Source organism: Dama dama, chromosome 20 (genome assembly GCF_033118175.1).
Source record: "Dama dama isolate Ldn47 chromosome 20, ASM3311817v1, whole genome shotgun sequence".
In the NCBI taxonomy this organism is placed as follows: Eukaryota; Metazoa; Chordata; class Mammalia; order Artiodactyla; family Cervidae; genus Dama; species Dama dama.
This window is the reverse complement of record NC_083700.1, coordinates 15,963,018-15,987,376: the sequence shown is the minus strand read 5'-3', so window position 1 is coordinate 15,987,376 and position 24,359 is coordinate 15,963,018. Positions and strand designations below refer to the sequence as shown.

The 24,359-nt window shown below is 43.9% G+C and overlaps 1 protein-coding gene across 6 annotated transcripts; it reads left to right on the top strand.

Moving 5' to 3' along the window:
* The first annotated feature begins 7,088 nt into the window (after positions 1–7,088).
* On the top strand, positions 7,089–24,210 carry SLC25A44 (solute carrier family 25 member 44). 6 transcript variants are annotated; one of them, XM_061120564.1, is made up of 5 exons: positions 7,089–7,229; positions 10,071–10,186; positions 12,112–12,756; positions 17,917–18,044; positions 21,494–24,210. In XM_061120564.1, the coding sequence occupies exons 3-5, from the start codon at positions 12,132–12,134 to the stop codon at positions 21,683–21,685; spliced, it is 945 nt and encodes a 314-aa protein (XP_060976547.1). In that variant the 5' UTR covers positions 7,089–7,229; positions 10,071–10,186; positions 12,112–12,131; the 3' UTR covers positions 21,686–24,210. The 6 variants fall into 6 exon arrangements, with proteins under 6 accessions (XP_060976547.1, XP_060976546.1, XP_060976550.1 ...); XM_061120563.1 differs by having other exon boundaries at positions 10,068–10,186; XM_061120567.1 differs by having other exon boundaries at positions 10,068–10,186; positions 17,922–18,044; positions 21,494–21,632.
* The last annotated feature ends 149 nt before the right edge of the window (positions 24,211–24,359 follow it).

Sequence of the window (24,359 nt, the reverse complement as noted above, 5' to 3'; positions counted from 1 at the left end):
CTGCAAATGACATTATTTTTTATGCCTGAGTAGTATTCCATTGCATATATGTACCACATCTTCTTTTACCATTCATTTGTTGATGGGCATTTAGGTTGGCTAATTATAAGCAGTGCAATGAACATTGAGGGTGCATGTATCTTTTTGAATTATAGTTTGCTCTGGATGTATGCCCAGAAGTGGAATTGCAGGATCCTACAGCATGAGAAACGCTGGGCTGGAAGAAGCACAAGCTGGAATCAAGATTGCTGGGAGAAATATCAATAACCTCAGATATGCAGATGACACCACCCTTATGGCAGAAAGTGAAGAGGAACTAACCAGCCTCTTGATGAAAGTGAAAGAGGAGAGTGGAAAACTTGGTTTAAAGCTCAACATTCAGAAAACTAAGATCATGGCATCTGGCCCCACCACTTCATGGGAAATAGATGGGGAAATGGTGGAAACAGTGTCAGACTTTATTTTGGGGGGCTCCAAAATCACTGCACATGGTGATTGCAGCCATGAAATTAAAAGACGCTTACTCCTTGGAAGGAAAGTTACGACCAACCTAGACAGCATATTTAAAAGCAGAGACATTATTTTGCCAACAAAGGTCCATCTAGTCAAGGCTATGGTTTGTCCAGTGGTCATGTACGGATGTGAGAGTTGGACTGTGAAGAAAGCTGAGCACAGAAAAACTGATGCTTTTGAACTGCAGTGTTGGAGAAGACTCTTGAGAGTCGCTTGGACTGCAAGGAGATCCAACCAGTCCATCCTAAAGGAGATCAATCCTGAGTGTTCATTGGAAGGACTGATGCTGAAGCTGAAACTCCAGTACTTTGGCCACCTCATGCGAAGAGTTGACTCATTGGAAAAGACCCTGATGCTGGGAGGGATTGGGGGCAGGAGGAGAAGGGGATGACAGAGGATGAGATGGCTGGATGGCATCACCGACTCGATGGACATGAGTTTGAGTAAACTCCGGGAGTTGGTGATGGACAGGGAGGCCTGGCATTCTGCGATTCATGGGGTCACAAAGAGTCGGACACGACTGAGCGACTGAATTGAACTGATGGCAACTTTATTTTTAGTTTTTTGAGGAACCTCCGTACTGTTTCCCATAGTGACTGCACCAATTTACAGTCCCACCAGCAGTGTAGCTGGGCTCCTTTTCTCCAGATCCTCTCCAGCATTTGTTATATGTGGACTTTTTTAATGATGGCCATTCTGAGTAGTATGAGGTGGTACCTATTGTAGTTTTGATTTGCATTTCTCTAGTAATTAGTGATGTTGAGCATCTTTTCATGTGCCTGTTGGCCATTTGTATGTCTTCTTTGGAGAAATATTTATTTAAGCATTCTACCCCCTTTTTGGTTGAGTTATTTATTTATTTATTTTTTTATATATTGAGTTGTATGAGCTGTTTGTATACTTTGGAAATGAAGCCCTTGTGGGCTGCATAATTTGCAAATATTTCCTCCCAGGCCACAGGTTTAGATATATTTTTAAGATAAAGCCAATGGTATTTGATGATGGATCATGCATGAGATATGAGAAAAAAAGAACAGTTAAGGATGGCTCTAGGAACTATATTCAATATCTTGTAACAACCTATAATAGAAAATAATTTGAAAAAGAATATACGTATATATATATGTATTTCTGAATCACTTTTCTGTACACCTGAAACTAAGACAATATTATAAATTAACTCTACTTCAAAAAAAACTGGTTAAGAATTTATTTAAAAATTTTTAAATAAGTAAAATAAAATTTTTTTAAAAAGGATGGCTCCAGGATTTTTGGTCTGGGTGAATGGAAGGATGAATTTGCCAATGAACTGAGATGAAGACAGCAGGTGGGTCAGATTTCAGGGAAGAACAAGAGTTCCAGTTTTGACATATTAATATATATGTAATTAACTATCCCATATTTAATAATAATAATCTGTATTTTAAAATAATATAAATAATTCCATAATTTATATATACATACTTTATCATGGCTGAGTAATATTCCATTGTATATATGTACCACATCTCTTTTTTTAAAAATTAAGATTGGAATACAGTCCTCCCTTATATAGCCTTTGAGAATTTACATCATACTTCTATACCCTTAATCTCATGACTAGATTGTTCCATCATGTTGCTTTTTTTATTCAGTTCAATTCAGTCACTCAGTCGTGTCTGACTCTTTGCGACCCCGTGGACTGCAGCATGCCAGGCTTCCCTGTCCATCACCAACCCCTGGAGCTTGCTCAAACTCATGTCCATCGAGTCGGTGATGCCATCCAACCATCTCAGCCTCTTCTCTTCCTGCCTTCGTCGTCCCTGTCTCCTCCTGCCTTCAATCTTTCCAGCATCAGGGAATTTTCCAGTGAGTTAGGTCTTCTCATCAGGTGGCCAAAGTATTGGAGTTTCAGATTCAGCATCAGCTCTTCCAATGAATATTCAGGGCTGATTTCCTTTATGATTGACTGGTTTGATCTCCTTGCAGTCCAAGGGACTCTCAAGAGTCTTCTCCAACACCACAGTTCAAAAGCATCAATTCTTCAGTGCTCAGCTTCTTTATGGTCCAACTCTCACATCCATACATGACTACTGGAAAAACCATAGCTTTGACTAGATGGACCTTTATTGGCAAAGTAATGTCTCTGCTTTTTAATATGCTGTCTAGGTTGTTCATAGCTTTTCTTCCAAGGAGCAAATGTCTTTTAATTCATGTCACCATCTGCAGTGATTTTGGAGCTCAAGAAAATAAAATTTGTCACTATTTCCATTGTTTCCCTATTTATTTGCTATGAAGTGATGGGACTGGAGGCCATGATCTTAGTTTTTTGAATGTTGAGTTTCATAGCCAGCTTTTTCACTCTTTTCTTTCACTTTCATCAAGAGGCTCTTTAGTTCTTCTTCACTTTCTGCTATAAGGGTGGTGTCATCTGCATATCTGAGGTTATTGATATTTCTCCTGGCAATCTTGATTCCAGCTTGTGCTTCATCCAACCCAGCATTTCGCATGGTGTACTCTGCATATAAGTTAAATAAACAGGGCAGCAGTATATAGCCTTGACGTACTCTTTTCCTGATTTGGAACCGGTCTGTTGTTCAATGTCCAATTCTAACTGTTGCTTCTTGACCTGCATACAGATTTCTCAGGAGGCAGGTCAGGTGGTCTGGTATTCCCACCTCTTAAAGAATTTTCCACAGTTTGTTGTGATCAACACAGTCAAAGGCTTTGGCATAGTCAATAAAACAGAAGTAGATGCTTTCCTGGAATTCTTTTGCTTTTTTTATGATCCAGCGGATATTTGCAATTTGATCTCTGGTTCCTCTGCCTTTTCTAAATCCAGCTTGAACATCTGGAAGTTCACGGTTCACATACTATTGAAGCCTGGCTTGGAGAATTTTGAGCATTACTTTGCTAGTGTGTGAGATGAGCGCAATTGTGCAGTAGTTTCAACATTCTTTGGCATTGCCTTTCCTTGGGATTGGAATGAAAACTGACCTTTTTCAGTCCTGTGGTCACTGCTGAGTTTTCCAAATTTTCTGGCATATTTTTTATTACTCTTTTTTTTAGTTAATAATAGGAGGATAATTGCTTTACAATGTTGCATTCATTCCTGTTATACAACAATGCGAATCAGTCATAAGTATGTATGTATCCCCTCCCTCATGAACCTCCCTCCCTCCCCATCCCATTCCACCCCTCTAGATCATCACAGAGTGCCAGGTTGGGCTTCCTGTGTTATATAACTGCTTCCTACTAGTTATCTATTTTATACATGACAGTGTATGTGTGTGTGTGTGTGTGTGTGTGTGTGTGTGTGAATGCTACTTTCTCAATTTTCCCTTCCCTCTCCTTCCCCCACTGTGTCCACAGGTCCGTTCTCTATGTCTGCATCTCCATTCCTTCCCTGAACATACATTCATCAGTCCTATTTTTCTAGATTCCATACATATGTGTTAATATACAATATTTGTTTTTCCCTCTCTGACTTACTTCACTCTGTCCAACAGGCTCTAGGTTCGTCCACCTCACTATAACTGACTCAAATTTGTTCCTTTCTATGGCTGAGTAATATTCTCTTCTATTTTATACACACACACACACACACCAACCACATTTTCTTTATCAATTCATCTGTTGATGAACATCTAGATTGCTTCCATGTCCTGGATACTGTAAGTGATGCTTCAATGAACTTTGGAGTACATGGTTTTTGAATTGTGGTTTTCTTAGGGTTTATGCCCAGTAAAGTGGGATTGCTGGGTCATATGGTAGTTTTATTTCTAGTTTTTAAAGGAATCTCCATACTGTTCATCATAGTGGCTGTATCAGTTTACATTCCCACCAACAGTGCAATAGGGTTCCCTTTCCTCTACCTCTTCTCCAGCATTTATTGTTTGTATACCCCATCTTCTTTAGCCATTATCTGTTGATGGACATTTAGGTTGTATTCATGTCTTGATTATTATAAATAGTGCTGCTATGAACACTGGTGTTGATGCTGCAGTCTTTATTTATTATTTTTACCCTTTAAAAAAATGAAATGTAGTTAATTGACAATGGTGTGTTGTTTCAGGAGTACAGCAAAATGATTCAGCTATATATATAAATATACTTTTTCAGATTCTTTTTCATCATAGGGCATTACTTTGTATTTCATTATAGGGTATCGAATATAGTTCCCTGTGATATCCAGTATGTCCTTGCTGTTTATTCATTTTACATACCCCCACCATGCTGAAGTCCAGATACAGAATTTCTTCCCAGAGAAACCTCAGTGTGGCTCCAAAGGCAACACTTTCGCCTGACTGGGTGAGGCCCATCCACATTATCAAGATAATCATTACTTGAAGTCAACTGATTGTGGATGTTAATCACACCTACAAAACACCTTCACAGAAACATCTATTAGTGAATAATTAAGTATTATAGTACCGGGCTTCCCTGATAGCTCAGGGAAGAATCTGCCCGCAATGTAGGAGACCTGGGTTCAATCCCTGGTTTGGGAAGATCCCCTGGAGAAGGGAAAGGTACCCACTCCAATATTCTTGCCTGGAGAATTCCATGGACCAGTTTATGAGGTGGCAAAGAGCCAGACATGACTGAGCAACGTTCATTTTCACTTTCATAGTGCTAGCCAGACTGACATAAGACTAACTTTCACATTAAGTTTGAAATGCCAAAAAAAAAAAAAAAAGAAATGCCCATTAGATATTTTGTGGCAGTTGTCAATGCAAATCTGGTGTTCAGGACGGATCTTTCCTAGAACTATCAAATTCTTTGTGCCTGCGTGCTAAGTCATTTTAGTCATGCCTGACTCTGCAGTCCTAAGGACTGTAGCCTGCTAGGCTCCTCTGTCCATGGAATTCTCCAGGCAAGAATACTGAAGAATACTGAAGACTTCCTCCAGGGAATTTTCCCGACCCAGGGATCAAACCCATGTCTCCTGAATCTCCTGCACTGGCTCTGCTTAGTTGCTCAGCGGTGTCTGACTCTTTGCAACCCCATGGACTTAGCCTGCTAGGCTCCTCGGTCCATGGGATTCTCCAGGCAAGAATACTGAGGTGTGTTCCCATGCCCTCCTCCAGGGGGTCTTCCCAACCCAGGGATTGAACCCAGGTCTCCCGCATTGCAGGCATAATCTTTACCCTCTGAGCCACCAGGGAAGCCCATTGGCAGGTGGGTTTTTACCACTAGTGCCACCTAATAAAATACGTATAACATAAAATTTACTACTGCTGACATTTAGCCATTCACAATGTTGTATAATCATCACCACTATCTAGGTCCAGAACACTTTCATCACTCCAAACAGAAACTCTGTATTAATTAAACAGTCACTCCCATTCCTCCTCTCTCCAGTTCCTGGGAACCACTAACCCACTTACCTGCTTTCTGTCTATACACATTTGTGTATTCTGCATATCTCATCTAAATAGAATTGCACAATATGTGACTGTTGTGTCTGGTTTATTTCACTTAGCATAATGGTTTCAAAATTCTCATCCACATTGTAGTATGTATCCATATTTTATTTTAAATAACTTATATCCCATTGTACAGATAAACAAGGAACCCTTGTTTCTACTTTGGGGCTATTGGAATAGTGCTGCCGTGAACATTTGTGTACAAGTTTTTGTTTGAACATCTGTTTTCAACTCTTTCAGACACTTATTTGGAGTGAAATTGCTTGGTCATAGATTAATTTTGCTTAACCTATTGAGGAACAATCAAACTGTTTTCACACCAGCTAAAACACTTTACATTTCCACCAGCAATGTCTGAAGGTTCCAGTTTCTCCACGTCCTTGCTAACACTCCTTACTTTCCAGGTTCTTGTTTGCTTGCTTATTTTAATTTTAGCCATCCAAGTGGGTGTGAAGTGGGATCTTGTTGATTTGTTTTCCCCTAATGATACTGAGCATCTTTTCCTGTGCTTTTTGGCCACCTTCTTCAGCGAAATGTCTATTCAAGTCCTTTACCCATTTAAAGAATTGGGTTGTCTTTTTGTGGCGGTGTAGAATATCTATTTTGAAATGAATCTATTCTCCACCCCATACCCCACCTCCCAGTCCCTTATTTTAAGGGTTCTGCCTCTTCTTTTAATTCCATGTGTAGGCAAATTGTTTTAGAGCTGGGAGAGACTACGCCACCGCCAGGATGTCCTCTATTTCTGCAATTCTTTGAGCTCTCAAACGTTAAAATTGGTTGTCTAAACTTAGTCCTTCCTGCTCAGCACATTAGCCTGTTTTGGCTCAACAGATGAGAAAAATAACAGACTAGCTTTGAATTTAAGGATTCCAATAGCATCGAAACACAAGGTGACCCAATTAGAACAAGATACTCAAGAAGTGCCGGCGGACTCAATTTCCAAGTGGAAAGAAAACGCATGCGCTTTACAGCTGAGGGCATGTCCGAGCTAGTGAAGGCGTGGCCTCTGCCCGAATTCAAGATGGCTGCCAGGAACTTCCACTCTTGCTGCGGGGGCGGGGGGGAGAGGCTAAAGATTCAGAACGCCATTGGTGGAATTGGCACCGTTCATCTCCGCCCCTTCAAGGGGAGGGAGTGACAAGGTCCCAATTTCCGGTTCCGTCAGTACCGGGAGCCCGGTCGAGATGGAGGAAGATGCGACCGGAGGCCATCAGTCGCCAGAAACAGAGGATAAAATGGGACCTGCAGCCTAGAGGTCCGCACTTGGAGTTCACCTCAGACGCGGCGGAACCACCCTGATCTGAGAAGGTAAGAAACCACCTGCATGGGGTGCCTGAGGACTAAGGTCTCCGAGGAGCTGGACCTGTCAAGGAGGCAGCGGGTGTCTGCAGTGCCCGGCTGCAGTTCAGTGGGAGCCCGCCACGCAGTTTGGGGAATGAGGGACGATTCCAACCAGTCATCTCTTTCTGTCGGAGGAGCATGAGGTTCGCTGACAACGAAAGAAGCGTGGCGAGAGGCATGGCTAGGGACAAGTCCGAGGATCCAGAGGCGGCAGTTCGGGGGCCAGGACAGAAGCAGCTTAAAGCGTGTGTCATGTGGAGTAGGTGAAGAGGATTGTCATGTGGTGTCTGCCATGAAGCGTCACATGGGAGCCTATGAAAGACCAAAGGAAGGCTGGGTGGGAATCTCTTCATGTCCCAGAGCGGAGATTGTCTTGGAGGGAGAGGTTGGAGGCATGCCAGGGAACTTCCTTAAGGAGATGCATATTCATTAAGACTGATGGGCATGCATGGAAATATATTCACATTCATGTGGTAGATAGCTCCCAGGATGCAGAGCCTTTGGGCAGGTGCAGTAAGAACAGAGGAGGAAGCAAAGATCTTGTTTCCAGCACAGAAGTGGGGACCAAACCCCACAGATGACTTGTCAGAAGTTGTAGGTGTCGATTTGATTTGGTGGGGGTTGTTGACTGATAAGATCTGAATGAGTCTAGTAGACATCATTGAGCCCAGTCCTGGTGACCAGTCAGGATGGAGTCAGAGGGCTCCTAACCTAGTCATAATGATCCTGGACTCCTGGAGTAGTTGTTACCATTGTCATAACACTGACAGTCCTTAACATTTAAGGCAGTCCTTTCCAAACTCTGATATATGTATTAATCACCCAGAGAGCCTGTGAAAATGTTGGCTTTTAGTCAGCAGGTCTGTGGAACATCCTGAAATTCCGTATTTTTTAGAAACTCTCAGGTGATGCCCATGCTGCTGGTCTGTGCCGCACTCTGAGTAGCAGAGATTTACAGCAGCACTGTCCAGCGGAGCTTTCTGCAATAATAGAAGTATTTTGTTGTTTACAAAGTGCTTTCACACATACTAGCTCAGATGAGTTGTCCCAAACTGTTGTATAGCTATGGCAGGCTTTATTAGCCCCATTTCAGAGATGAGGAAACTGAATTTCCTCAAAAGAAGGGATTTGGTTCCAATCCTACTAGAAAGTCATGGTAGTGGAACTCAAACGTGGATCTCCTGACTACTAATGTTCTTTCCACTGGATGACCTTACGTTCCAGGTGACTCTGTGTTGTCCTGAACCAGAATCTTATCTGAGATCCTAGTGAAGTCTGGTGTAGTTTTTCTGGTACAGGGAGAGTGAAGTGGAGAGGGAGTATGCCTGCCTGGGCCAGTTTGTCCCTTTCCTCTGATAGGCTCATCAGTGAGGCCTCTGCCTCTGACATCTCATTTGATGACTTCAGGACATCCTGGGTCATCTGGTGGATCTCCACATGAAGCACTTTAACCTTTGTGTCTAAGCTATGTTAAAAGATTGAAGACAGTTCATAATTGGAGCCATGTGATGCAGTGGTAAAAGAACCCACCTCCCAATGCTGGAGATGTAAGAGACGCAGGTTCGATCCCTGGGTTGGGCAGATCCCCTGGAGGAGGGCATGGCAACCACTCCAGTTTTCTTGCCTGAAAAATCTCCTGACAGAGGAGCCTGGCAGGCTACAGTCCATAGGGTCACAAAGAGTCGGATGCAACTGAGCATGTACGCATCCACACAAGTGAGGGTCTGGGAAAGAGTCACAAAAGAAGCTGGACTGATTGAGTTGGAAGGCTGCAGGAAGTGAGCGTACAGGTATCTGCAAGAAGGGTTTTCCTGAGGGAGAGACAGAAGGAACTGGTTTTGATACTTCTGCATGAAGTTGGGAGGTTATAGAACAAAGAGCAGGTTGAGATCCCAACTTTTAGGAGCAGCCCTACCCTTCAAAGGGGTAGGGAGAGTAGATGCAGTGCCTTCACCTTCAAGTGTAGCGGCTCAGCCCTCTGTGGCCTGGCCCATAGTGGCTTCCTCGGTCATCATGGCAATTGTGGAAGCTTCCTGCTTTGGCCATGGAGAGTCCTTCCTTCTTTCTGGGAATTTAAACTAGACTGGCACATGTGAGAGATGGAGACGGAGGAAAGTGGGGAAGTGAGGCACTGGGTGCTGCTGTAATCAGAAGATGTTGGTACTCTGTCAGTTCACTTTCATAAGCTGAGATGGTGCCCTCAAAACCAGGTTCTGGGACAGAGTCCTTTGTCGCTCTGCCTGTCATGCACTATTCATGAGCCGGGCAGAAGGTTCTCCTGCTTGAGCCCTGCTGTATTTGTCCTGTGACGACAACAGGCCCGCCCAGCCACTCTGCTCCGTCCTTCCACAAACATGCTGGGAAAGCAGAGGCAGCTCTTGGTTTCTCTGGAACAGAGCTAAGAGAAATCCCTGGGCGTCTGCACGGCCAGGAGCTTATGCTTAACCCTTGCGTGACTGGCAGTTGTGAAGGCATTAATTCTGCCTCCCAGGGTTGGAATGACTTAGCTTTAGACGGAACAGAGATGATTTGTGCTGGAACTCCTCAGCTCCCATGGGGCAGAGGCCTGATGGAGCAGAGGAGCAAACTTGGCTCCTATCCTGCCTCCACCATTGAACAACTGTGTGACCTTAGGCCTGTTTCTTTCTTTTTTTTTTTTTTTTAGGCCTGTTTCTTTTAACCTGTTTGTACCTCAGCTTTCTCATTTAGCAGAATTGTCTAACTGTACACAGGTTAAGTTGTAAGGATTACAGGAGGTAATATGTATTCAATGAATCCTAGTATCTCTCTTCCCTCCTCTCTCAGTAGAAACGGACACATGACCTTGGGACCCTGGATGACAAACACCCACTTCGTTTTTCAATGATACAGTGATCCCCTTCTTTTGAAGGGCCTCGAAGGAGAAGATTGCTCCACTGGACTTGGTGGGTGTCATAGGCTGAGACTGGAAGAAGGGCCCATAGCAAGTGGCACATCAGTGTTCCTAAGGTTCTCCTCCTAGAACTCAACCTCTAGTTCATTCCCCATGACCTCAATTCTGTGTTCTGGTTAACTCAGTTGTTTCAGCCATTTTTCTTTCCCTTCCACTGTCCACATGTATTTCTCCATTCACCTGCTTTGTCCTCCTCCAGGAAGCCTATCTTGGTTACACGTGCCTCATGCATGTCTCACCTTGAAGCTGAGGTTTTCCCTTCAGCTCACATGTACTGAGTTTATACTGCAGGTATCTCGTATTTTAATGAAAGTGATACAGTCCAGCTTAGGGAATTCCAAATGCTAACCTTGCTTCTCCACAGACTTGTATGGTAAACCAAGAAGCTACTTAGGCTGGTTGGGACCTTTGATTGGGAAAAGTGGTTGAGGATGAGCTCTGGTTATACACTTGACATGAGATTTGTCAAGGCACTGGCGCTGGGACTGCTCATGTAGAACATCTTAGCTCTCTAGAGTTGTCCTTTTGATGCGGCCACCTCCTTTCCCAGACCTTAGGGATTTCTCTTAAAGTTTGGGGAGCCCCTGACTTCTCACTTCCTGGAATTTAACTTTCCACTTTCTCCTTCTGGCTGCAAATGTCCAGTATCCTACACAGGAGCACATTACATTGTCACTGTGTCTATGTCCAGTATATGATGTGCTCTCATTTGACATTTCTTAAGTTGGAAGCTCCTGATTTTATATAGTTATTACAGTTGTAAGCTTATTCGTTTTGTTTGAAACTTTACTCTTTGGATACACATAACATGAGGGCCACATGTATGTTAATTTGCCCTGGTTACTTTATCTCTGTTTCTTATGTCCATTCCCCAGAAGGATACTATGTCTCCTTGAAGGGACTGAGTTTATCAAAGGCAGAGTCTCTCTGTCTTCTCTGTCACTTGAATCTCCCTTCATTGTCTAGGGCTGAGGTTATTATTTATGTGCTTGGGGATAAAGGGGCCAAGCATGTTCTCTACACTGTAGTTATCAAGACTCTTCAGGGAAACTACTTAGCTCTCAGATGGTTCATTTCTTTCTCTGAGTGAGTTATCTAATAACCAAAGAGGACTCTGACCTTTGACTTGTTCCTGACTTCCTAATTTCTTTCATTAAAGGGGAGGGAGGTAGGAGGTGGTGGCTGTGGAGTGAAAGCCCTATTTGCTTTCTTCCTCACATTTTCTTCTAATGCAGACTGGAGGAAGTGTAAGTGCAGTGAGAGTGGGTCAGGGAAGCTCAGAGGGGCCAACACAGGAAACCAGAAATAAAGTAAGGTGAGTCAGCTGGTAAATGGTGCTGAAAGAGGTAGTCTGCTGAGGCTCAATGGCTGAAGGCTGAAAGCCTTGCCTTCTCAGTAGGCCTGGGAGCATCAGAAATGGAGTGCTTCCCTTTAGGTTTTAGGAGCCTCTGGAGTGTCACTTAGGAACATCCCATTAGCCCACCTGAAGGTCTTGCCTCCTGTTACGTGGTTGGTTTGTCCACAGCATCCTGAGCTGTCTGGGTGAACTAGAGAAGGAAAAAGAGAATGGCCGTGACACCAGGGCCTGGGCAGAGGCAGAGAGAGTAGATGATGCCAGTAAGCTGGGAGTAGGGAGCTGAGGTGGGACTGGGGGCAGGGGAGTCCCTGAGGTGAGAAACAGCTTTCACAAGAGGGGTCCTGAATATGAACGGACTGGTAAAGGAGGCGGGGGCGGCACTATCTTGATCTGTGAAGGAAGAATCAGGCAGGGGTTGGCAGAGCCAGATTAGTTGAAGTCTAAGCTTTGGGGAGGTGAGTACCCCAGGAGATGAAGCCTGAGAATAGGGTTTCAGAGCCTAGCCAAGAGGAGAAAGTGTGAATTCTCATCTCCTTCACATTCCTTCCATCCTGCTCCAGTCCCCAGGTCTCCAGGCACAATGGAGGACAAACGTAACATCCAGATCATCGAGTGGGAACACCTGGACAAGAAGAAGTTCTATGTGTTTGGTGTGGCGATGACAATGATGATCCGCGTCAGCGTCTACCCATTCACCCTCATCCGCACTCGGTTGCAGGTTCAGAAAGGCAGGAGCCTCTACCATGGGACCTTTGACGCCTTCATCAAGATCCTACGGGCGGATGGTGTGACTGGTCTCTACCGGGGGTTCCTGGTCAACACCTTCACCCTCATATCTGGCCAGTGCTATGTCACCACTTACGAGCTCACCCGGAAGTTCGTAGCTGACTACAGCCAGAGCAACACAGTCAAATCACTGGTGGCCGGTGGCTCGGCCTCCCTCGTGGCCCAGAGCATCACGGTGCCCATTGATGTGGTCTCCCAGCACCTGATGATGCAGCGCAAGGGTGAGAAAATGGGCCGCTTCCAAGTGCGAGGGAATCCAGAGGGACAAGGGGTAGTTGCCTTTGGCCAAACCAAGGACATCATCAGGCAGATCCTGCGGGCTGATGGACTTCGTGGCTTCTACCGAGGCTACGTGGCTTCACTGCTTACTTACATCCCAAACAGTGCTGTCTGGTGGCCCTTCTACCACTTCTATGCAGGTAAGCAGGAACTAGGAGGGTGAGGGTGGAGGATGGGTTACTAATGAGACAGATGCTATTGCCCCGGGCATGTTTGAATGAGAGATTTAATGGGAGAATTCATACAGCAAACATTTGAATTCAAGAGGATTCAGAGATGAATAAGACATGGTTCTTGCTTTCAGAGAGCTAATATTATAGTGGAGGGAATCAGACAAGTAAAATCTGTGACGTAGAACATTGAGTATGTTTTCCATGCATCAGGATCAACTAAGGTTTGTGGAATATTGGCAGAGAATGGGTGGAGAGGGACAAAATCCTTGGGATTTAAAGATGAAGTCAGTGGTGATAGTGAGCTTTTGAGTTGGATGCCTTTCCTGAGTATTTTTAAATTTAAGTTCAAGATGTACTACAATCTTGAAGCTCTCTAATCCTGTATTTTTTGTTCACAAGTATTTCTTAGAAATGGTATTATCGGGTCAAGAGATAACATTTTTTTTTTTAATGGCCGCGCAGCATATGGGTTTGGACCTGTACCCCCTGCATTGGAAGCACGGCATCTTAACCACTGGACCTCCAGGGAAGTCCCAAGAGATGACATTTTTTGAGGGTCTTAATAAACATACCGCCAGATTTCCTTCTGAAAGGGCAAAGCACATTGCCAAGAGCAGGACCTGTATGTGCTTGCTATCCTGAAATATCCACAGCGTTGGGCAACTCCCAAACTCCAGTCAGGGTAACCTGCACTTGCACCCTAGCTTGTCCCTGCCACTGGCTCCTAAGCTTTGGCACTAGGCATTCTGTTCCATACCGCCTGCAATTTTTCTGAGCAAGTTTTGCAATGACTTCCTAACTTATAATCACTTGGTTTCTATTGTACCATACTTTTCTGATCCTATTATATTTCTAAGTACTTTTTTTGGTAACTTTGTCTCTTTCTTTTGTTTTAACAGTCTTTCATCTAGAGTATTTGGTAAAATTCAAATACCTGGATACCACCTTGACTCTTTGTATCAGATTCTTTAGGAACAGATGCTGCTAATCTTAATGTTAGAGAAACATCCTAGGAAAAATTTTCTCTGGAGTCTATGTTCACCCCTGTCTCCTCATTTGACTTCATCTATAATTAGGGTTGTCCTTTTCTAATATGTCCAAAATCTCTATTTCTTTTCCCAAGCTAACCTGTCCAGAACTGACAGATATTCTGACTGTTGGACCTTTCAACTTGAAGGCATGCGCACACATCTGAAATTTTACTCAACTATGACATTTTTCATCCCAGGCTTTTTCTTCTGACTTACTTTCAGGTGTCAGTGGCCAGGTTATTCTACAGATCACTGAGACTGCGGCTTCGCGCATGGCGCGTGGCCCCTGCCTCTTCCTTGTCCCCACTGACATTTATTGAGCCCTCACTGTGTGCCAAGCTCTGTGACACTGTGTCTCAGGGTCTGATGAATTGTAAGTGTTCAGTAAATATTTCTTGAGCAAGTAGATTGGTTCTTGTCATTCCGTTTTGCTAAAGTCTACCAATGCTTCCTTATGGGTATTTAGAATAAAATCTAATGCTTCTCTGTGAAGTAATTAGCCTCCAACTAATAAAAAAAAAATGAAATAAAATAAAACGTTGGGAAAAAAGCCAAAAAAAAAAAAAAAAAAATCTGATGCTTCTCACAGTCACCACAGGTCTATGTGACCTGGTCCCTGTCTCCTTCTCCACCTCTGTCTCGTGCTCCTCTCCCCTTTCTCACTCTGGTCCATCCTCACTGCCCTTCGCTCAGTTCCTGAGATACATCAAGCTCTGTTGTCACTTCCTAGCCTTTGCAGATACTGTTCTTTCTGCCTGCAGTACCCTTCCCCATTTTCTTTATGTGGCTGGGTCCTTCTCTCGCCTCAGGCATCGGCATACATGCTACCTTTACCCAACTGGAAAGAGGGCGCTTCCTGTTTTCTTTTTCAGCACCTCTCCTTTAGAGCACTTATCATAATTTGCAATTGTTTTATCCCTAGCTCCCACGCAGCTCCTTAATTAGGTTGTAAGTTCCATGAAGTTACTTCTCTGCCCATTTTTCTATTTTATGCCTAGTGCTTTCACAGTGGCTGGCATATAGTAAATATTAAATAAATACTCATTTATATTACTTGCCCAAAGTCATTTAGCCAGGAAGGACTTAAACCAACTCAGCCTAGGTTTGTCTTCTGCTTTGCAGATAATAGATGCCCAGTAAACATTTGTTGAGTGAATAATGGAGAAGAAAGACTTGGATCTCTTTCTCCCACCCTCTTGCCTTTGTTTTTTGATCCTCTTCCTAAACCCCAGGAAAATGGCATATGTGCGTGATTAGAATTGGAATCTGAATCCCACTGCAGCTTGTTGGCTTGGATGCCGATGCAGACAGGCCCAAGGAAGGTTTCAGTGGCAGTCCAGATGCTACCTTCTGATGCTTGTGAAATGTTTTCTTCTCTGGAGAGCAAGACACCCTTGAGGCACAAGTGCCAGTTCACTTTGTTTCTGTTTGTATACTGACCCTGGGGAAGAAAGTGATTAGAAATCAGGGGAGAGGTGATTCTGGTAGGGCTTAAGGAATTCTGTCATGCCGCTGGGTCTTGGAAGCCTTCACTTCTGCCCTGCCAACCTCTACCCTCCTACTTGTTCTCTAATCTTTATTTGCCTGCCCATAAATTACCAAAACTAGGAGCATGAGAAAAAAGTTATTATTTTTAATGTGAAGTATACTTAATATTTGTTGGAAGGACTGATGCTGAAGCTGAAACTCCAATACTTTGGCCACCTGATGTGAAGAACTGACTCATTGGAAAAGACCCTGATGCTGGGAAAGATTGAGGCTGAGAGGAGAAGGGGATGACAGAGGATGAGGTGGTTGGATGGCATCACCGACTCAGTGGACATGAGTTTGAGTAGACTCCAGGAGTTGGTGATGGACAGGGAGGCCTGGTGTACTGTAGTCCATGGGGTCGCAAAGAGTCCATGGGATTGCAAAGAGTCGGACGCAACAGAGTGACTGAACTGAAACTGATAGTTAATATGTAATATTGTATAAATTACAGGGGTACAATATAGTGACACAATTTTTAAAGGTTATACTCCATTTGTAGTTATTATAAAATATTTGTTATATTCCCTGTGTTATATAATATATCCCTGTAGCTATTTTATACCCAATAGCTTGTACCTTTTAATCCCCTACCTCTATAATGCCCCCCCCCCCAAGAAAAGAATTCTTAAAGGTGTTATGGTGACTGAATTGTAGAGGGAAAACTGAGAGGGATCCTTAGAGATGACAGATCTATTTGACACTCAGTCTCACTCAGAGTAAAAGCCAAAGTCCATGCAATGGCTTCAAGGCCCTAAATGACTTACCTCTCAGACCTCATCTGCTCTTCTTCCCCTCACTCATCCAGACATATTGGCCTTGCTGCCCCTTGAAGATCTCAGGCATACTCATGCCTCAGGGCCTTTGCATAGGATGTTACCTCTGCTGGGAAAGTTCTTTCCACAGATCGATAAGGCTTACACTCTCCTTTAACTCTTTGCTTAAACTTCACTTTCTACCCTTGGCATTCTTACCTCCTTTTCCTGCTTTATTTTTATCTATACCTAAAAACATACATATTTTTATATGTATATAAAATATACAAATAAAAGTATATTTTAGCATACATCACCTTCTGATATATTTTATTTTTTATTTATTGTCTGTTTTCCTCCACTAGAGTGTAAATTTCATAAGGGCAGGGATTTGAAGCTTTTTTTTTTAAACATTACAATTTGGATTTATAAAAGTTGGCAAAAAAAACCACCCTGAAATACACACTAATTAAATTAGCTTTGTTTGGTGAGGTAAAAGTTCTTTTTCCTTCTATTGTCACTTTCTTCCTCAATATTGTAAGGTTGTTATATTGTTATGTCTTGTAATATTATTGTTGTATTGTTATATTGTTACATGATATAATATTGTAATATTATATATTGTTATTGTTATATATTGTAATATGTTGTTATAGTATTGTTAATCTGATACATTTTAATATTCCTATACATATCCCAGTTTAACTAGACAAAAATTTGGACCTCTGATCTCACCCTTCAGGATCTGGGGATCTGGGTGGCCCTTCCCGGGGCAGGTCTGTCCCAGGAGCAGCTGGAGGCAGGCTCCCCAATGGCAAGCATTGACAGCAACTTTACTTTTCTCATTAATGTACAATGAGAGAGAAATGAAGTTGCTGAGATAAGTGGGGACAGGTCACATCACACTCTTCTTGGAGCGTTGAGAAAGATGGCCAGTTGGGGAGAGGTCTCAGTCACCCTTGTGACTTCCCTGTAGTCTCAGATGCTGGCTTGAGGCTCTTCTGTTCAGTGTTATGTCCTTAGAACCCAAGCTGGCTGGCTCATGGTAGTCACTCAGTGAGTATTTGTTGAATAAATGAACAGACTCTCATCTCTCACCTCCAGAGAGGGGAAAAGCGAAAGAATTCAATTGCAGGTGAACTTCCCAGCGACAGTGGGGTTGGGTGAATCAGGTGTTATTTCATCTGCTTCATCACCATTTTGAAAAATGAATTTTCCTTCCTTGATGAAGGCTGAAGAAAAGTTTTCACTGTAGGATATGATTTTCTCTTTTAATTGTAATTGTTTTTTATTTTTAAAAATATTCACATGGTTTGAAATTCAAAAGGTAGGAAAAGGTATGCAGTGAAAACACTCCTCTACCATAGTCACCCAGCTCCCTTCCTTGAAGACAATCAGTGTTACCAATTGTTAATGTATTTTACCAGTTATCCAGTGCACATATAAGAAAATATGTAGCGTGTGCTTTTTTAGCCTGTGTGTTGGGGGAAGTAGAGTATCGGCATAAGAGTTTTATATCAGGAAGGATTTCTGTCCAGCAGATGAAAGGAGTCAGCAAGCAAAGAGATTTTGAAATCCTCTTCTCCAGAGGAATTTTTGTCCTGTTCAGATTGACCTCTAGAAGGGGCCTGAGATTTATAAATTTTTGTTGGTTCTGATGGATGTAAAGAAAAGAAAAGACAGGATGGAAGTTACAGGGTCTAAGGCAGCTAAGGATGGAAATTTTGTCATCGTTGGGCCAACTGGTAGAAGCAGCGTGGGGCACGTGGGCTGGTACCTCACATCTTGAGGCACTGTCTTTCCCTCGATTCCAGAGCAGCTCTCGTCCCTCTGCCCAAAGGAGTGCCCTCACATTGTCTTTCAAGCCATCTCGGGGCCTCTGGCTGCAGCCACTGCTTCCATCCTCACCAATCCCATGGATGTCATCCGAACCCGAGTACAGGTAAGACCAGTCTTTTCCTCTCCCCAACTGCCAGATAAGCCATGAGAAGCCTTTCCTTGTGGTTATGACTCACCATCTACAGAAACCAACTGAGCCCTTTGAACCACCTCAGATGTTTCTGTCACCCTGTCTACCACCTTGCATGCCTCTTTTCCTTGCCCATGCCCCCAGGAATCCTTACTGCTGTCTTCTAGGCTCTTGTCCTATTAGATTACCGTCTGAGCCACCAGAGAAGCCACCTTTTCCTTACCTTGCAGGTTTGTAGATACTAGAAACGTGATTTTAGTTTATTTCATAAGTCTCTCTGGCTTTTCCACTTGGCTATGAGCTCTCTACAGTGAGTGACTGTTCTTGAACAGTTTTCACAGATGGTTCTGTGTGGACTCAGCACAAATACAGACAAAGGCCTTGGTGGTGCTGTCCAGAAATTATAGACCCTGTCTTTAGTCAGCTCAGTGACAATTTCACAATCCAGAGGCCAAAGAAATTGAATCTAAATGATAATATATTATATACAAATGATACATTTTGCTCTATAAAGCTTTAGGTGGAGTGTGTGTGTACATGTGTGCACACACATGCACTCAGTCATGTCCAATTCTTTGTAACCCCATGGACTGTAACCCACCTGGATCTTCTCTCCATGGGATTCTCCAGGCAAGAATACTGGAGTGGGTTGCCATTTTCTCCTCCAGGGGATCCTCCTGACCCAGGGATCCAGCCAGTGGCTCCAACATCTTCTGCATTGGCAGACAGGTTCTTTCCCTCTGAGACACTAGGGAAGCCCGAGAATGAGGGAGGAGAAGGAAGGATGATAGCCTTAGCAGGTTAGAGGTGAAGTCAGCTTCTCTGATACCAGGATGTTAGGATGGGGACGGTTGGTAAATCTAGGTACAATTGAACCTTGAACAACATGTAGTTTAGGAAAGCCAACACTCTGCCTAGTTGAAAATCAGAGTGTAACTTGGCCCTCTAAATCCATGGTTCTTCATCCACAGATTGTATAGTACTGTAGGATTTTGGGGTGGGGGGTTAAGTATAAATAAAAATGAATTTTTACTTAATCATTTTGGTATCGGTTATAGTCATAAAGACATTTAATTACATTGCGGGTAACATAAGCAGGCAGTTCAGTTTTAAATTCAGTTTTTCTTAGCCACCCCATGTGGCATGTGGGATCTTAGTTCCCCATCTGGGGATCAAAAACATGCCCACTGCAGTGGAAGCGAGTTTTAACCATTGGACAGCCAGTTCAGTCAGTTCAGTTCAGTTGCTTAGTGATGTCTGACTCTTTGCAACCCCATGGACTGCAGCATGCCAGGCCTCCCTGTCCATCACCAACTCCTGGAGCTTAGTCAAACTCATGTCCATTGAGTCTGTGATACCATCAACCACCTCATCCTCTGTCGTCCCCTTCTCCTCCCGCCTTCAATCTTTCCTGGCATCAGGGTCTTTTCAAAATGTCAGCTCTTCGCATCAGGTGGCCAAAGGATTGGAGTTTCAGGTCAACATCCGTCCTTCCAGTGAATATTCAGGACTGAATTCCTTTAGGATGGACTGGTTGGATCTCCTTGCAGTCCAAGGTATTCTCAAGAGTCTTCTCCAACATCACAGTTCAAAAGCATCAATTCTTCGGCACTCAGCTTTCTTTATAGTCCAGTTCTTTATAGTCCAGCTTTCTTTATAGTCCAGTTCTCACATCCATACATGACTGCTGGAAAAACCATAGCCTTGACTAGACGGACCTTTGTTGGCAAAGTAATTTCTCTGCTTTTTAATATGCTGTCTAGGTTGGTCATAACTTTTCTTCCAAGGAGTAAGCGTCTTTTAATTTCATGGCTGCAGTCATCATCTACAGTGATTTTGCAGCCCAAAAAAATAAAGTCTGCCATTGTTTCCACTGTTTCTCCAACTATTTGCCATGAAGTGGTGGGACTGGATGCCATGATCTTTTGGACAGCCAGGGAATTCCCTAAATTCAATTTTTTATGTAATAACTCTTCTACCTATGTAAAATTTTGATTTATTTCCAGAGAAGTTAAATAATCGCTTTAAATTTAATGTTAGTATAAGCATGAAATTCTTAAATTAACCAAGTATATACTTTAGAGAAACAAGATTATATCTTGATATGTTTCAAGATATACAATACATAGAGGTTAAAAAGCAATGGTAAAATCTTTCTGGTTATTTTATTTTTTATTTATTTTTAATTTTTATTAGTACCGTTACTGCTGAAAAAAAAATACTGCATATAAGTGGACTCACACTGTTCAAACCCATGTTGTTCAAGGGTCAGTTGTATATTTATCTCTAGGAAAGATTGTCCCCACTATGACCCATACATTTAAAAATGAATGGTATCTGATTGGTTTACAAATAATAAAGTGCACAAGTTCCATCCTTATTCTCTCCTAGCCTTGTTATGGGGGTTCCATGAGGAGAATCAAGGGAAAGAACAGCTCCCTACTATATGACTTGGCAACTGAACAACACCTACTTTGAGGCGTTCCCAAGCTAGAAGAGACAAAGTGCATGTGAGGACCAGGGCCATAGCTAAAAAAGTCCTTGACATGTCTGTAGATAAGTGGAGGATGAGAGGAGCATGAGTGGTCAGAGGAAGAACGGAATGAGGGAATGTGGAAGCAGGTGCTAAAGGAGGCAGAGAGGAATGGGGAGATGTTCTTAGTCAAAGATGGGACCACCTTGGGAATAGGGAAAGGTATAACAAGGAGTGTGTCTGTCCTGCATTGGCTGCGGGTCTGAGTGAGGTGGTCTTTAAATGTGTTGTTTGGTTGTAGGTATGGAGAAGAGGGCAAGAGTATTAGGAAAGAAGAGAGAAAAAGATTCTTGCCTTAGCCAGGCTTCTGGTATGATAGGGAAGACAGGTCACAGGGTGGGAGGTGGCAGGGATGGAGGGGAGGACTCTAGCCATGTGGGTTCAGAGGAATTGAGATGATCACAATCAAAATGTCCACAGAGGCCTTGGAGGTGATTTAATCCAGCCTCCCTGAGACCAGAGAGGAGAACCTGGTCCAGACTCATCACTGTGTAGTTTATGTAATAATATTAATGAAGCTAACATTTATTGAATACTTACAGTCTGCCTGGCACTGTTCTCAGCATTTATAAGAGTTCTTTTGCTTACTGCATAAGACAACGATATGGTGTAGGTACTATCATTGTTATTATATATTTGAGGAAACTGGGATGCAAAGTGCTAAGGAAACTACCTGAGATTATGCTGTTAGTAAATTAGGAGGCAGGATTCATACCAGGCATTCCAGCACCAGAGGCCACACTCATTCACTGTGCTGAACTGTCCCGCTGAAGCAGAGTCCAGCCCTCTGACTCCCAAGTCTAATTCTTTCCACTTTTTGGCTAAGATAGGAGAGACTGGGTATAGGGACTTTGCAGACTGTGATCCTCCACTGTGTTGACTTTTCCAGGTTGAGGGCAAGAACTCCATCATCCTGACCTTCCGACAGCTGATGGCAGAAGAGGGTCCTTGGGGGCTCATGAAAGGCCTGTCGGCCAGAATCATCTCAGCCACGCCCTCCACCATTGTCATTGTGGTGGGCTATGAGAGCCTCAAGAAGCTCAGCCTCCGACCTGAGCTGGTGGACTCGAGACACTGGTAACCAGTGATGGGGAGAGAAGCCTGCTGTTTCCTACACTACTCTGGGTCAGGGGCAGAGAGGAGAGGTGAGCACCCTCTCCAAGTGCCCCCACCACATACCTAGTCCTCCTGTGGGCCAGGTGGCCTGTCTGGGACAGGGACAGAGACTTTGAACTGCTCTTGCTGAAGAGGCTCCATGCCTGGATCCCCCATCCTCATTTTTAAATTTTCTTGCCAAGCTGGGCTGCCTCACTCAGTCCAGGTACTCAGTCCAGCCCTAAGGAAATCCACTCTACCTGCCAATCCCACTCCATCGATCCCCTGCTGACCCTTCTCTGCCTTCTCCCTCCATCTGTGGCCCTGAGGTCCTGAGAAGAGCTGTACATAGAACTTGGTTACTACCGCTAGTTCTTCTTATTGGGCTTTCAGTCCGAATTCCAAGCAGCTGCCATCAGCCCTTCATCTCTTAGGTTTGCTTATTTTCCTTTCGGGACTGAGCTGCCCACCAGACTACTCTGCTTTTCTCTGCCACTGGGGACAAGGTGCCAGGCACTTTTACACAGGGAGTAGGAGCAGCAAAAACCTCTGGTCCTCCAGAGCACATGTCCTCTCTTTGGAGAGTTATTAGGTTGGGGAGAAATGTTGATACTTTATTTTGTGTGTATATTTTTCTGTGAACCAGGCTACTGTCTAAGTCCTGCTAAAGCACCAATCCTGCAGTCAGAGCCCACCCCTTCCTCAGACAGGTGAAAAATGTAATGTAGCTTTCCCTCAATCCCAGTTCCCTATCCCTCCCAGCCCCTCCAGTCCCAGCAGCCCTAGGACAAACCAGCTGCTGTTTTCCCCTGGCCCAGATGACTACAGTGGTGGGCACAGCTCTAAATTAATCAGACTGTTTGGGACACACTGGACTTGGAACACTACCCTGAAAAGTCTGGTTGAGAGAGTAGTTGGTTTGGAAAGTGACAGAAAGATACGTGTGCCCTAGCGCATCTCCCTTGACCAGCTGAGCCAAACCTAGCAGAGGGCAGTGGAGGCTCTTAACCCCAGGCAGTCATCACACACACACAGACACACACACACACACAGACAGACAGACAGACACACACACACCCAGTCACTTGGACTCACAGAAACAGATGTTGTCTCACAATGGGAATCTCTGTGATGTGGAACTGTTTGTGTTTTTCTTCTCCCTGATGTAAGGAGACATCCTGGTCATGGTACCCTCTGGAGCGATGCTTGGAGGAGGGTAAAGGGTGGGTTGGGAAGTCGCTCAATACCAGGACCACTGCATTTGCCAGCCTGATACTGCCGAGATTATCTGTTGAAGCTCTCAGGAGCTAGGTGATGAGTGATTCTTTCCTGCCTCATCCTTCCCCCACAACACAAACCTCCTTTACCAAGTCGATGTGGCAGGTGAGGAAAGGTGCAGCAAATGGAATGAGAAGAAGGCATATTAAACCCACACTTCTACCTGAAACATCTGATTTGTATGACCCTTCACACTTTCTTATTTGGTCCCACCCCCCGGGAGAGGCCACGGTGCCAATTTGAAAGGTGCTAGCTACCTGAAGCCTTGATATTTCTTATGGCTGCCCCACAGTCTATCCCCCAGGGCTAGACCAGAATCTGAATTCTCTACCTTTACCACCACTTCCCATCTTGTGCTCTTATCTTTGAAGGTTATTTTCTCTTTCATTTCATTGTTTGGGACAAACAATGGACTTTGTCTTGGACTTTGTCAAGAGTCCTCCAATTTCTGTTCACAAATGGTCATCTAAAGGGTTGGGTCTGCACCTCATTCTGAATCTTCCTGTCTCAGTCACTCCTTCACCCTAAGAACCACGAAGGTAAGAGAAGCCAGGGGTCCCTTCTTTCTCTTTAAACTCATTCTGTTGAGACCTTTGGAGGTTGATTTTCTCAGCTCCACACCTTCCCCTTCCTAAAGACTTAGATTCAGTCCTTCCCCACCATTGCAAAGTGGGTAAGGTATCGTGGACAACAGGTAACCTCCTGCTTGTCTTCTCTTAGGTTGTTTCTCCGTCCCAGACTCCTCAACACTTTTTCTTCTGTTTTGTTTTCTTGTAAAGTATTTCAGTCTTACCTGTTTCCTGTTCTCTCTCTCACACACACATACACATACACGCGCGCGCGGGTGTTTTAAAAGATGATGTGCATATATACTAAAAGGGACCCATGGCCCCTTACTTTTCCATCTAATATTTCAGGGACTGGTATTGGGTTTGGTTAAAATATGTCTTGGTGGGGATGGGACTGTGGCCTTCCATTTTTCCAGGACCATGGATCGGACCAATTGGAGTGTTTGATGTATTGGTCTGCAGCCAAAATTGGAAGGAACTTCTGGGAGACTGGGCAAGATGGGGAAACCTGATGGGAGTATTGAAGGACAGGGGAATAAAAATGCAGATACAGTTAACATTTGATAAAGTGGACTCCTGTGAATAATATTAACGGCAAACATTCACTGTTGCACTGTACGAATTCTCTAAAAAGTGTAATTAAACGTTTTTATCGAGTCCCTGAGTTTCGAGCTTCCTTTGCCTTCTCGCCAAAAAAGGAATACGGTGGTTGTGTTTGTATATCCTCCGCCTCCGGCAGTGTCCCCGCCCCTGTCCACGGCATGGTGATAGACATTTGCTGCTTCCAATCGGAGGCGCCTACGGCCGGGAGCG

What these genes read in the sequence shown, in the direction of transcription:
- SLC25A44 (XM_061120565.1), top strand. Translation starts at nt 12,132, where the DNA reads ATGGAGGACAAACGTAACATCCAGATCATCGAGTGGGAACACCTGGAC. An exon ending in CTTCTACCACTTCTATGCAG is followed by an intron (nt 12,757 to 17,916) that starts GTAAGCAGGAAC and finishes CCTCGATTCCAG; the next exon opens with AGCAGCTCTCGTCCCTCTGC. An exon ending in TCATCCGAACCCGAGTACAG is followed by an intron (nt 18,045 to 21,493) that starts GTAAGACCAGTC and finishes TGACTTTTCCAG; the next exon opens with GTTGAGGGCAAGAACTCCAT.